The sequence below is a fragment of the Ammospiza nelsoni genome, chromosome 7 (genome assembly GCF_027579445.1).
Source record: "Ammospiza nelsoni isolate bAmmNel1 chromosome 7, bAmmNel1.pri, whole genome shotgun sequence".
Lineage (NCBI taxonomy): Eukaryota > Metazoa > Chordata > Aves > Passeriformes > Passerellidae > Ammospiza > Ammospiza nelsoni.
Genome location: NC_080639.1, coordinates 36,027,693 through 36,043,100, shown reverse-complemented (window position 1 = coordinate 36,043,100; position 15,408 = coordinate 36,027,693). Strand labels below are relative to the sequence as shown.

The 15,408-nt window shown below is 38.5% G+C and overlaps 1 protein-coding gene across 1 annotated transcript in view; it reads right to left on the bottom strand.

Annotated features, from left to right (window-relative positions):
* The window catches only part of ARHGAP15 (Rho GTPase activating protein 15), a 323,268-nt gene that overhangs the window by 142,789 nt on the left and 165,071 nt on the right, over positions 1–15,408 (bottom strand). Inside the window, exons 7-8 of the mRNA XM_059476533.1 lie at positions 14,547–14,645; positions 12,548–12,674 (exon numbers count right to left, since the gene is read on the bottom strand). Of these exons, the coding sequence (XP_059332516.1) occupies positions 12,548–12,674; positions 14,547–14,645 (226 nt within the window). The remainder of the gene's footprint in view (positions 1–12,547; positions 12,675–14,546; positions 14,646–15,408) is intronic.

Here is a 15,408-nt window from a genome sequence, read left to right as displayed (position 1 = left end):
CTTTTGAGCAGTTGCAGCTCTTTGCTCAGGTAGTGTCTGTGTGAGAACACTGGAAAAGCTTCCCTGTAGGTAATTTAGAATCTGCATAAAATAAACAAACCCAAAAAGAGGACCAAAAGCAGGCTACAGGCTTTTTTGTGAGGCTACAGCTTTTTTTTGGCGAGGCTTAGAGGGGCTGTGAGTGGAGAAGGAGCCTTGTGAGATGTGCTGTGGGTCACCCTCCTGTTGGACTGAGACAGGGGAATTACAGGAGGAAAAGGGAAATCCAGAAAGGAGCTGCTGTGTTATTTAGCCATGTGTTTTGTGGCTGGGACCCCAAGTCTGCCTGGCCCTTGTGCAGGGCTCAGAGAGGGACACCTCCAGAGATGCTGCTGGGCATGTGGTGACATTTAGTCCTTTATCCAGCCTCCAGAACAGCTGCACTGGAACGAGCTGCTTGAGCAGGCAAATAGTTACTAATTATCAGGCTATTTTCCTGAAATAAAATCAGGCCAGCCATCACAACAACTCTGAGACTCTTCAATCAGCTACTTGTGGGGTTTTCATGGGTGCACTGACTCTGTTTGACCAGCCATGGTCAAAATTCAGACAAAATGTTAAAAAGAGCCAATAGAAGACTGCTTTAGCTTTAAAATTAATGTTCCAGCTGACACACTGTGCAGGGGCTTAACCTACTTTAGAACATATTTAATAGCATAATTTAGCCTCAAAAAAGAAAAGCAAAATAACTAATGATGGACAAATTTAGGGGTCGAATCTAGTTCAGATAAACATTCAAAAGTTCAGATGTTGAACCGAACCTTATCTTGTCCATGAAAAGCCTCAAACTGAAGGGCCATATCACATATAAGCAAAGCACAGGAGGTTGTGGAAACTTTTCCTCACAGAAGGAAAACTATTATCAGAAACCTGCACCTTACTGCAGCACTCACGTGTAAAGCAGTTAAGCATCAAAGCAAAAGCAAAACATTTCCGAAAACTGCTTCATGGTCACAGTAATATTTGGAAGAAATCCAACACAGAGAAAAGAAAATAATATTAAGGGGAAAGATAATACAAATGCAATTAGACTATCAACCAATAAAACTTGATAGCTGAAACCTTCCAAGCTTACAGAGAATAAGGAAACTGGAGATCAGAGGACTCTGCCTTTTGAAGTCTTGCTGTCCAGATCCTGGGGACCATTATCCAGCTGAGCATTTTAAAGACATTATGAATATTCTGTCACAGAATTAGAAAGCTTTATTACTGTGTATGACCTGTAACTTGAGCAGGGACAGCTACAAATGAATTCCAAATAAACAATTGTTTGGAAAAGGTGAATTCTGCTAATTTAGCTTTCTGGGTTACAACTCACCAGTTAAAAGACATGCTTTCAAACAGCATTCTCCTTGTGGGTTATTGATAACAGAAGGTATAATTCTAATGGATCCTCTCCATTCTCACATTCTCCAAATACAAACAATTTTTAAGAAGCTCTATTAGAAAAGAGGAGACTGCTGCTCTGCCTGGCCTGCCAGTTTCTCACTCAGCAGGCAATATCTGCTACAGTACCCCAAAAGAAACCAAATTCAGACACGAGAAGCAGCAAACTTCAGTGTTTTTTCAGGATCCTTTCTTTCCCTTTCTCCATGTCTCCATGTTTCTATCATCCTCTTTTCCTAAGCCTCTCCCTCATGTTTTTTTCTGCCTCCATCCCTACAACTACCTGTGAAAACAGAAAAAAAATTGCTTCTCTCATATTTGAACCCCTAATTCAAACCACCAGGTGCCAAAACAAAAGATATTTTAAACCAGACATCAATTACCAGCTCACAAATGACTGTGTGCCTTGCATTAAGAGCAAAGTTAAAACAATAAATCAAGTATTCCACTGCTTGTAATTGTGCCTTAATATCAGTTCTACCCTTGATCCATCAAATTGAGTGATCAGATAACACAGTATAATAATCCAGGTGTTACAGTGTTTTCATTATTTATTCATTAATTTTTAGTGCTATCTTTTGATTTTCAAACACATCAACTCAAATACTTTCAAAAGAAGATAGGAAGGTAGGAGCGTTATAGCACTCTAAAATTATCATCTTTCATTTTAAATAGAAAGGAAAGAGGTTATTACATGTGTTTTCACACAAATATATATACACACAAAGATTATCTTTGCAGGAACTTCTGAACTTCTAGGAAACCACAGAAATGAGACAACGTTTGGCTTAAGTGAATCCATCTATGGCTTGGATATAAGACAGTCAGACAGTGATTTTGAGGTCATCACCTGAACTGCTTAATTTTCAGTCATCTTTCTGGTTCTTCTAGTATCATTTATCAAGGGAAAACCTGTGCTGCTCAGGAGCCAGCTGACTCCTGAGAGAAATAAAACAAAAAGGCCTTTTCTGAATAGGTCACAGCTATGCTGTCCTAGAAAGAGTGAGCATGAAGTGATGTGGTGCATGAGTTCCCACACCTTGAATAAATCTTTCCTTATAGAAACCCACCAAGACAAAGGCTGTCTTTCCCTGATTTATAAGTTTATGCCCCAAATTCTGTTAATTGGTAAATGATCCAATGTGCATCTGGCTGCCCTCCTGTTCTGCCCTGCCCACATCTGGCCACCTTCCCTTGGGCACTGAGTCCTTGGATTGAAGAATAACCTTCCTCAGAAAAAGTGATTATAAAATGTACTGTCACTATGTCATTGCAAAATATATTAACTGTAAAGCTTTCTCTAGTAGGGTTTCATACCTGTATACTTTTAAAATTATTCTTGTGTTCTGTACCAAGTCTCTTCATGAATTTCAGGATAAGTACATTAAAATCCTTTTTTGTCTCCAAAGGGTTTTTTTTTTCAAATGTATTAGCACTGGGGTATTTTAAATGTTTTAATTTTGTGTATTTTAAATGTGTTGTTTGCAAAGAGTTGCTCAGTTTTATAAGAATGTTACTTCTTTGTTTAAATTGAACACCTTAAAAATTAATTACAAAAGCTGTTATCACATGTAGGCACATATTTTATGTGCTATGAAAAGCCTTAAGGCAAGTTTGCTCCTTAGTTTTCATAATAAATGCACTGGATGCAAGAGATTAAAGGACAGCAAAATCTACCTGTCCTGGTTGTTTACTTTTAATGTCTAAAAAAGCGGCAATGAAAGATATAAATACAATTCCTACACTGTATCAGGTGAACCGTTTCCATATGAGAGACTGAATTCTGGTTTCCAAGTCTGTGGGAAGACCTAAACTTGAATACCAATGCAAAAAACACTGACTGAAAGGGAAAGAGATTCAGAAAAGAGTTCTTTGAGATGATCAGAAAAAGAAAAGCAGCACCCTATCGTAGGAAAGAGTACAAAAGCTTGGCTGGCCTAGTTATCAGCCCAAGCAGGGGGTGGTACACCTGAGGCAGAACTGCTGCAAATGAGGAGCAGGCTAAATGTTGCCACAAGATCACAATTGCACCACAAGTCCATTTAGGCTGAAAATTAGAGTGCTTTCAGCTTGAAAACTGAAGTTTTGGAACAATTTTCCAGCCTGAGCTGAGGGGCAAAAGCATTACTACTGAATTTCATTAATTATGAAAGGAATCAAATGAGGTAGTTGTTTTCAAGGGCTGGGGAATTGATTCAATGCTACAAAAAGTCTGTCTGAGGCAGATAATGCTGTGTTACACTTTTCAATAACAGCAACGCAAGTGAATTCCTCTTGGGTGAATCCTGGGCGCACTTAAGACAATGGCCAATGGAATTAATTAAATGGAGCCAAATATCCTCGGTGGTGAGGGGAGCTGCTCATATGTCATAGCTCTCTCTTCAGCATCAATATTTAAAGCCAGCTAGTTGGAACCTTTTACTTAATTGAGAAACAATACAGCATTTAACCCTTCAGTGATGTTCCACCCTTTGGCTTTCAGGCAGGATCTGTTTACCCGGTTCGTCAGCAGGCAGCTGGTGGAGCAAAGAGGAGACCCTACAAAACACAGCCCTTTCAAATTCCAATAATATGCCCTGTCCAGCAGAGAGTACCATTAAGTGGTTTTATAAATATGTGGGATTTGCTGTCGCAGTTTAAATTAAATAGAACCTTCTAGGTAGAAGGTCCAAATATATAAGTGATCTCACCACTTATCAGGGAAAAAGGTGAGTCTGGAAAGTAGGTATTCCTGTCTAGAGCCTGACGTACAGTCTCTCAAACTGAGCTTAATTTAGACTTTTATAACCTAAAAACCTCCTTATTTCTATCACATTCCTCCCAAAATACCATGAGGATTGCATCTAGATTAGTTAGAAATAATAGTGAAACCTCAGGACACAGTACAGTGTAAGAATCATTTTTCTGGCTACAACCTTCCAATAGGGGTATGTATTTCAATAAATATCATGAAAGGTTCAAAATTATGTTTAGAGGAGTGATGGACTGGACTGGCTTATCCTGAATAACAAAGTTCAGCAAGTCCTGCTCACTTGCTCTAGTTCTGACCTCCCTGCAAAGACTGCAGTCTAAAATATTCCCTGTTGCAGCGAGAACGCCTCCATCTATTTAGGTGTTATCTGTTGTCAGCCTCTTATTCCTTCCCCGTGGAGGAAAAGTTATGGAGATGCAAAAACTGGAGATCTACTGACACACGGTGATGGAAGGTCGAGCAGAGATAGCTGTCTGCATAGTGGGCTGCTTTCAACTATAAAAATTGTGGCATTTTGTACAATCTACCTCAAACCTTAGTTTTGCTACATAGTGTAAAGGAAGATCGACTGGTTATGGAACTGAGAGACCAAAGCAGTGGAAGACACGTTGGGTAGTTAGGCTTGGAAGTGGAAGTGGCAGAGTCAGAGCAGATTCCTCATTGCAGGACTCTACCTCACTTCTAGTGCATGGAAAAAATATCCCAACTGCTTGGCTCCAATAATGCCTCAAATCTCATTATTTGTTTGTGATTGCTTTTTCTAAAAAAAAAAAAAAAAAAACAAAAAAAAAACCCACTGCAATTTTCCCAAAATGTAGTTGTCTTAAGGGCTGTGTCAGTATCTGTGGTTCAGTAAGAAAAGACTTAAATCAATCATGATACCCAGTCTCTACTTGCCTCCATATCAAACCCATCTAGAGTGCACATGCAGGAGTTTATTTTGTTAAGAAAAATACGTGGTGTCTCTCTCTTCTTTGGAACAAAGAAGAAATATGGATTTGCAACCTTTTCCTTTTCTTTCTTTAAAATTAAGTCCTGCAGTAGTGTTTTGAACAAACCTGAAGAGATTTTAAGACAGACATTTTGTATTATAACATTCCCCTGGGTCGTATGTATGATCGTCTTTACTAAAGCTCCTTTCAGTCCCAGTTGAATAAATATGCATTTTGTTTCACTAATCTTGAAACAACAGGAATAAAGTTTACCCAGGTCTTTTATACCTCAGAGAACAAAACAAATACTACAAATCTTTAGAGAGAAAGGATATACAAAAGGGCTTGAGGTGAATGTTTCAAAGCAAATACTCTTTAAACGATGTGCAAATTATTTCAGCACTTGAACATGATTTATGAAAGGGGATTAGTCCACTGAAACAAGAACCGAGTTTAAACTGTTGGGTTTCAAAGTCAAGGATGAGGAGTGCTAGCTGGAAAAGGCAGAAGAAACTGGATAGTAATCTATAGTGAGGATTTCTGATTGATTTTCTTTAACTAACTCAATCCTACATTAGCTATCACTGTCATTCATACTAAACTGTGGTGGGCAGCATAAAATACCTTCTTTTATGACATAATTCCCCATAAAAATGAAGTATGCAATGGCGATAATTAAGTAATAATGAGGTAATTAATAACTCAGTGACTAGCTCTGTATTTACCAGTATGCCCCATAAATGAGCACGAGAAGTGTGAAACAATTAAAGATTATCCAAGCTCAAACAGATAACTTTTCCAGGGAGTTGTGTGTCAGTGAGCAGACCAATGAGTCACAGGTCACATCTATAATAATACATTATATTATATTATAATATTCCCACATACTCTTCACATAATGGGTTAGAGCTACTCTTAAATATTATAAAAATGATCACTTTTATGTAATTGTAAAGATTAATAAGTGAGCTAACTTCTCATGGTTCTATAATGACCCTGCTGTTCTAGTAGGTAAAGGAAAATTTAATGATCCTGCTCAGATATGATTAATATCTAACTTTTTCCTGGCTAAAAATCTGGACTTGGTTCAATAAAAATGAATTAAGTGAACATGCATGGGTTTCCCTGCCAAATGTTTATATGGAAGTTGGATATGCCCAATTTAAAAATATGCTTTTTCAACCCAAATAGTAAACTCTGGAAGGATTTTGGAGAGTGAAGTAGAAATAAAACAAAGGATTAAGGAAACATTATATTATAATTGATGGAAACAGGATATTCAAATTCAGGAAAAAATGTAATTTTTTTAGTACTAGTCACAGCCAGTTGTGATTTTGAGTGCAACATAATCTTCTATTATCAGTAGAAGTGACACAATTTGTTTCTCAATTTGGCATGTTTTGTTTCCCACATGCCAATATTATTACTTCTTTGTTGCTGAATCAGTATTTTCCTAAGCTTTAGGAAGAGAGCATACCTATACTTAATGTAGCAGAGAAACATAAGACTACAAATATGTGAAAAAATGTTAAGTCCCTGTAGTCCAGATGAGTGATTCCACTCTGCAAACCCAGCATGTTGCATTTTCTTTTCCTGCTTTTTTTTAGTGCCTGAAGCTGAGTGCATTCCTCTTGATGCAATAAAAATAAATGCCGCAAACATACAAGATGCAGAGTGACAAAATTAACATTGCAGTAGGAAACTGCATATTTGCAGCTAGTTTTCATTTTGCTTTCTGTTTTAATTGTTGCCATTGGTAATGCTGCACTAATATACATTATTGCTTTATGTTTCTTGGCTTTATTAAAAGTAATAAAACTGACCTATACATAACGCTAACATTGTAATATAATAATAGTCCCTAACTAAGATCATTTGGCTTTGAACTTCACATTTAGCTGAAATAAATGGGCCAGGAAGGGGAAAGAATTCAGACCTCATCAGAAATAACAAAGAAATGGAGTGATTTCCAACTTCTGTGGTTCTAATTAGAATCACGAAGATTGGAAAAGACCTCTGAGATCATCGAGTCCAGCAGTCAGCCCAGTGCCACCATCATGGTCACCACCAAACCATGTCCTCAAGGGCCATATCCACACATTTGGGATCACTTCCAGGGATGGTGACTCCACCTGTTAATAAAACTCCTTTTCAAAGAGGTGACTCTGTGGGGATAAAGGACTACATGAGCTACCACAGAATCCAGCCCTCGATGAGCTTGGCTGGGCTAATAGAACTTCTCTCTACATCCCAAGATATGGTCTCCCAACCTTCATCCCCTCCATGTGTTAGAGAGGAAAACAGAAAACTCCCGCAGGCTCCTCTCAGCACTGCCTGTAATTGCAGTGCCTTTTTCTAGGATGTATAACGATGTTTTCAAGAAATAATTTCTTTTTCCCCTTCTGTTATTACACAGCCAAAACCGTGCAAATCCATGTGTTCATGCCCTGGTGCCTATCCTTTCCCTCCTCAGAGGAACAACAGCCTCAGACAGGAGGTCTTTGCCACAGAAATTCCCAGTCCTGTGGGAATTCCTAGTCCAACAACCTTAAACCCTCAAACAAGTCCTTGGAGGAAGATTTAGCCAGGGAAGGACCAAGTGGAGCATGTGAAGCCAGGGAATTTTCAAGCTCCACCAAATTCCCCATTTCTTCCACCATGTCCATTAAATGACCAAAGTGGGTTCTGCTGCTATTTCCCCTCACACTCATTGTACAGACTTGGTTATCTAACAAACTCCCTTCAGAAAGGATTCCAGATGCTTTAGTAATTAACGAGGGATAAATACACACCATGCTCAAGTTTCAAAATTCAGCCTTCTGAAGAAAAGTGAATGAAACAAGAAAAGCCATTTTGGGCAATTTTAAATTACACAGTGCATGGTTCAATCCTAAGGACTATAAACTGCTGAATTTAACTGTCTTTTAAGAAACTAAAGCAGACTTCAATTCCCAGATGACTTTGTAGCAAATACCTATGGAGGCAAACTGAAATTAAGAAGTTTTGGGAGTTTTCCCCTTGATTTAAAAGATGCTAGGAGGTATATTCCCAGACACTGCCACAAGGCCATTCCCTAGGGAAGCATGCAAAGGCTGTGGCATCCCAAGAGCAAAGCATCACCCTTTTGGACTTAAAGACCTATCCCTCCCTGTTGAGAGTCCAAGAGGAATTTAGGTAAGGAAAGTATCATTATTTGAGTTGGCTGGTGGCCAGGGTGCTGGGGCTGAGACCCTGATCCTTACGGAGAGCGGAAAGGAATCTCAAGCCTGCTCTCTAATATGCATGACATGTTGGCTTTGCTGTCAACTTTTCCTTCCACCCCCTGCCTTTGTCCACTTTTTCCCACCTGTTGCAACTTGTCCTTATTGGGGCTGAGAGCTGGAATTGTCTTACTTTGGGATCACATTGTGTCTGGCACAGTGACGCCTGGGGTCTCTGACTGCTCTTAGTGAGACACTGAGATGCCCATGAAGAGCAAACAACGCTGACACAACTCACCAAGATGTTCTTTTCCACACAAATATATATATATTTTAATTTTTTTAATGCTGGAGTTGTGGCACCTCCAGCTAGAATTCAAACATGGAGGCGATTTTTCCAGGCGGCATGACTAACCACCGGGTTTCCAGTAAAGCGTTCTTGAAGATAAGGAAAAAAATATGCGAGTAGAAACAATAAAAATAATGCAATTCAATCTTATCAATTCAGGCAGTTCCAGCTTTTATGTGGCAAACAAGGAGATCAAATTGCATTTATCTAATATCACAGATTTTTTTTTTAAATGTCTAAAATATTTCATTATTTTGCTTTGGCAACCTAAAGCTGAGGAACAGATTACTGTTCCCACTACATAAGGAAATAACTGACAACAATTAGTATTTATTCTTGTTGCTTTTGTAATAAAAATAGAATTCCATCACTTTCAAGGAAACCTAAAATATTAATAAGAATGTGATGAACTGAGTAAATGTGACGCCATAAGGAAATGATGGAGAACAGGTTGGAAATATAGTGCTTTGGGAATGGATTGCATTATCAAGCTTGTGATTGTGCATTTTGACAAGAGCAGCCCTCAGATTGATACGGTAGCCAAAGGGCACTCTTCCTACTGCAGAGCTGTTTGTTTCCATCCTGGAGAGGGGGAGCAGGAGGGGAATTGATCCCCTCCGACAATCAATAGCAACTCCAGCCCAGGCTCTTCCACAAGAGGTCACTCCTGGGGGGACAGAATTCCCAGATGAAGGCCACAAACGGCCCAGAGGATGCAAACCACAGGATGGGTGCATGGGCGGGAAAAGAAGGGCAGAGCTCAGCTGAGAGCATCCACTTGGTTTCAGTGCCCAAAACACAAGAGATGTCCTGACACACAGTAAGGCCCCTTGGGGTTGGGAGAGAAGAGCAGTTCCTGGAAATTGCACCTTGTGGTGCACAGACCCTTTCCCTATGTCCCAGATTGTTTCCCTAATTTCCATACACCACAACAGCATCTCTACTTGAAGAGTAATCCAGGTGCCTGGTTCCCTGGGATTTAAAAATTTAAAAATTAACATAGCAGACCACCTACCAGTGAATCTAGTTAAAATTGGTACTAATTAGGAGCGGTTTTTGATAACCTTACAAAAAAAACAAAAAAAAAAAAAACCCAAACAAACCCAAAACACCCCTATGGTCTGAGTGATAACTAAATTACTTGGAAATTATGAAGTTTGACATTAATTTTTAAAATGATCTGTTTAGAACAACACTTCTCTGCACTGAAAGAAGTGGTGCTGCAAGGCAATCTTCTTGCACAAAATGCGCCCTTCTTCCAATGGAGGAGGCTGCTGGGGTGAAAACCGTGTTATTTCTGACCAGCATCAGCTGCAGAAATTATATCAGTGAAATAGCTGACATCATAAAATAAAAAGTCATCTCTTTCCATGTATTTGAGAACAAGATCACAGTTTTTCATATTTTTGTAACACTCCCCAAGGCCATTCTTGGTTTCTTCATAGCTCAAGAAAACTTCAATTAGAACAGGAGTTGGAACCAAACTGGATGAGAAGCCACTGAAAAGCTGCATGACCAAGAGAACAGCCACTCTCTGAACTTTGGAAATTGAGCCTGGCAGTTTGAGCCCAATTTTCAATGAAAGCAGTGTCTACAGCTCAAAAAGCATAACAGAGAATTACCATTTGTCCTTGTAGTGCAAGCAGAAGCAATTAGGATTAGACATAAAAACCAAATTCCTGCTACTAAATCTCTAGGGACAGTCTCCCCAGTTTTAAATTAAAGAGTAAATTACTGAAATGCTTTGGTACCTGTCCTTTATATACTTGTACTGCTGAAAATAAAAAAAAAAAAAAATAAAAAAAGCAATGATGCAGCAGTATCAAGGATATTTTTGCAACCTCTACAATGTAGATAAGGTAAATTCAAATGAATCTGAGCTGTCTGAATATTTCATTAAAGGTTATTATAGTGGGAGGGGGTGGGCTGCTAAAACATCAGTTGCTCATCTTCTTTGTTAAACTGGAGGAGTTCTAAGGCGTCATTAAAAAATCTCCTTTGTTTGGATTTGGCACTGGCAATAGTCAATAACGTAAAAGCACTATAAAATTATAAAATCGTTAAACTTTGCAAGAACTTTATAAATACACTTGCAGATATTACACATATCTTTGTGCTCTGCAGTCAAACTGGACAATGAAACGACCACCTGTTAACTGCTAACAATGTGTCATTACCAGTTCTCATGCCTTTTTAAAGCAATTTTGGCTCTAGCTGCCGATAATTCTGGCTACGATACTTGTGTGAACATTAAGGGCACAGAAAGCCAAAGGCAGAAAACTGACAATACAGTTTGTGCTCAGACTACTAATAAGTAAGTGAATAATATGATTTTTCTAATTCCACATAATTGCTTGATCTCAAGGGGCCAAAAAAAAAAAAGTTCTGAATACATATTTTAGAAGCAATCCAATCTACGGTATTTAAATGCAAGCTTCGATTCAGTGAGATTTCACAGCAGATATTTTCACATTTTTTTAATAGTTTAAATAGCCTTTAACAAAACGGAGGTTATTCAGGATTCTCTAAGGTTTGAAAAGAAACATAGACTCAGTCTCTGTCACTGCTCATAGTCACTTTTTCTGTTTTGTCTGACAAATTATCATTTAAAGATATGTGAGAAGTCTAAATAAATAAATAAAAATTCCCTGAGTGCTGAGACAGTTTATGGGCATTTTGCTATTAGCTACAATAAGAGCAGAATCAGACCCTCAGAACTCACTGTGTCCTCAGTCTTATTTTTCTTCCTCTGAGAAATGCAACGTAGCACCAGTGCAAAGATATTGGGACAATTTTTCACAAGCCACGTTCAGGCTACTTTATATTTTATAACACAAAGAAAAAAAAAACCAAAAAACAACAAAACCACAAAACCCTTAAAAAAAAAGAAACATCTTCAAGATAATAAGAAAACGAACCCCAAAATCCTGTGGTCTGCAAAAAGTGACTATTTAATGAGTCTCTGTTTGTGTGTACGTGCACGCATGTGTGCATATATTTATGATTGTGTGGATAATTATCATTAAAAATAGCTACGTTGGGTCTTTTTTAATGCAGCCCTTTTCTTAACATCTCAGGCTTTGATCCTGCACTGAATTTGCGTGCAGGCAAATTCCTACAGAGCCCTTTGGTATCCAAAGGCACCTCGAACCAGCCTGCCAGTCTGGGGCTGTCACCGCCAGCAGGATGTGAATCTCCCGCCAAACAAAGGAGGAAAACAAAAATTCAGGGGAGAGGCTGAAGTTAAAAAAAAATGCTGGGTGAGGGATTCAGGGCCAGCAGCAGCTCCTGCTGCCCACGATCTCACGAGCATCTCGGCACAAACTGGGAGAGCTTTTTCAGAGGAGTGAAGCACAGCCCTGCTGGTTTTAGATCACTTTCTTTTCTAATCACACTGACAAACAATCAACGCCCAAACCCTGGAATTTATCTTCTATAAAATTATAGATACATCACTGATTGTTGGCTGCAAAGGATATGTCAATTCCTTCAGCAATTCAGTGTATAAATACACAACAGACAAAATTACTCTGGCAATTTGAGGTATTTTACCAAAATGGAAACAAAGCAACTGCAACAGACCATTAACGTAGGGCTCATGTTGCTTATTTTAAAAAATAAATGGCTTAAATAAATGTCTTTGCTCCTAAACAAATTTATTTTGCTTAGGAGAGAGTGTCACCCTTTAAAAGTGTGGAGCTAGTAACTGTCTTTACTTAAATGCAAGTTATGTATATCAGTGCAGAACATATTCAGCTTTAAAATTCTCGGTGATCTTCCTTACATTCTGTATGTAATAAAAATTATCTTGTCCTGTAATGGCATAATTATTTAAAAAGGAAAGAAAAAATAAAAAGGAAAGAAAAATGAGGAAAGAAAAAAGCCTTACTTAAAGATTTTCTGTGTTCAGGCTTTGGCTCTTTGGATTCAGTGTCTAAGTTATTCAGTAATTCGATGCTGGAGGATCTTCTGAGTTTGAACTCCAAATTTCTCGATGTAATTCTCTGTTCTTTTGGCTGGGAAAAGAATATATATATATGTATATACATATGTGTATGCTTTTAATAAAATTATTATTTGTAAGAATGAAGCAAGAGATTCCGGAATGCCAGTACAGAAGCTAACAGACACACACAGAGCAAGTGTGCAGGGAGTATATAATTTAAGGAAAGTGTAATGCAAAATTTGTCATATGGCAAAGCTTTTATGGCCCTGACAGACTGATCCTAATTTCTGAGATAAATTCCCATTTAAGTGAGGAAAACAAAAGGCCTGCTTCTTTAGGCTTTAGGGACCAAAATTATTTCCACATTGCAGGCTACTTTCAAATGCTGGCAAAGAGGAAGACTGTTTAAATTGCTTTTCTGTTTTGGATAGTTACAGTAAATATTCTTGCAAACACAATTACTTCAAACATCATTGCAAATTTGGGGTTGAATTCTGCTGGTTTAAGCTTAAGAAGTAGTCGGGGGGCTTTTCCATTATTCTAATTTACTGGCAGACAACGTGAAAACGAGCAGGGGAAAAAAAAAGCAAAAAAAAACCCCCAAAAAGAACGAAAAAAAGGCGACGCTGCTTCGGCTGAAGCCACGTCTCCTCCCATGGCATTTGGTCAGGTGAGACTCAGCCATCCCAAGAGGCTGGAGAGCTGCCAGGCTGTGCTTTTCGCACCCGTTCAGAGCTCCAGGAGTGGCAGAGCTGGCAGGGATGGAGTGGCCGCGAGTGGGGACATCCTGTCCTGCGCGCTCGGACCGTGGCCACCCATGGACCACTCGTGCCCCACCAGCTGCTGCTGCTGTGGATGCTCAGGGCTGCTCATGCCACAATATTATTCAGCTACACTAAAAAAAAAAATACATATATATATATATATATATATAAAATCAGGTTTATTAGACGTTTAGTTGAGTAACATGCCAAAAAACATTTATTTTTTTTTTCCCCCGAGTCTCCGTGGAAAACTCCACCCCAAAATCTTTAGTTGGATATCAATATCCTCACACACCCAATGAAATGCACAATATGAAGACATACATCATCAGATCAAACTTTCCTTGGCTGATTATAGCCTCAGGGTAATAGAATGTTTGTAGCTCTTTAAGGAAACAGTAGCTGTGTTCAAATTAACCCTTTCAAAGAGGCTGCAGATTCCACTGCACTGAAAAGCTCTGAAAAATGCAAGAAATGGGGATATTTTTCTCCCAACAGATTCTGCAGTGAACAAGGAAAGTCAGTGCCCTCAAAAAAAGAAAAAAAGAAAAAAAAAAAAGAAAATGTTCTTGGATCAGGCAGGGATAGGAGGAAGATGTTTGGAATTTGTACTGAGAGTGGCAAAAAAGAAAGAAAAAGCTACAGCTGAAGCTGGTTTGGTAATTAAAAACTGTTTTAATAAAATGCAACCCTGCTTACTTCTAGTAGAAAACCCCCAGCCTTCCTGGGAGAATACCAGCAATCAGTTACAAAGGAATATTATTTGCTAGCGTTATTCTTGTGAATAAGTAATACAAAAATTCATAAAAGGCTCAAATGTATTAATAGTTCTATTGAAGATTATATACTGTAGGCTGCATAAACAGAAAATGCAAAAATTCATTAGTTATTAAGTGCTTGTGTGCTTTTACAACCCTCAGCAAGCCAGCGTCCTTGTTATTTCAGAGAAATAAATGTAGCGTTCCGTTTCGAGGCAAGAATCAAATGACATTTTTGTGCAACAACCTTGTTTATCTGACATTTTTTTGTAGATGTGCATACATATTTTTATATCCTTCAGAGAAAGGAACGTCTAGCTAGCTGCTGACTGCCTAAAAACCTGTAGAGATGCCTGAGCAAATGAAGTTGAAATTGCTACATCTTAATTAATAAAGGTAACAGCCAAAACAAATACATACCAATCTGTCAATTGCATTTTTGATAGCGTGGAACCAATCCAATATGAGAAAGTCGATATCCGACTGGAAGAGGAACTCATTTCCTGACACTGTGGTGATCTGGGGAGGGCATGGGCACACACAGGTGAGTAAAGCACACACCAGGCAGATGATTTTCCTCTATTTTCCCTCCCGTTCCCCCCACAAATGCTTGTTCTTTTTACTGAGATTTGTCTGCTGGAGCGCCGAGTTACCGAGGAGTTCTGAACCTCTGTCTGAAAACTGTTTTGAATATGTCAAAACAAACGAGATATTGTCTCGGCAATGCAACCACAGAACACAAATAGTGCAGAAATAACGGGTGTGTGACAAAAGTTAAGAAAAGCAAGGAAACTTGGTGTAACGAGACACAGTTCAAGGGAAATCAAAGCACCCTGAAAAGAACTGAATGCATCAGGAAAATTATTTCCTGCCATTTGCAGTTTCCATTTCTGTTTTACTAATATTGGTTTTTGTGTCTGCTACCTCCGTTCTTGTATTTGCACATTTATTATTTACCTATGACTCCCCATTTCCAAACATTTTGGTGAAATTGATAATGCCACTCTTTCACATTAAAAAAAGAAATTATCATCAAAGGTGGCTGCAGCAGAGTAATTAGGAGCCCATTTATCATGAAAAAAAAAAATCCCCAGTTCGTCTGAATAGAAGTCGATTTACATTTTTGACCCACTCACTGGGAATATTTATCAAAAGAATATTCAATCCCCTGATAATGCTGTTTCACTGCCTAACCCAATATTTGGTGGAAATATGTATGTATATGCTGTTGGCTTGAACTTCTATAAACCACTGGGATAATAATGATACGTAATTTTTTTAT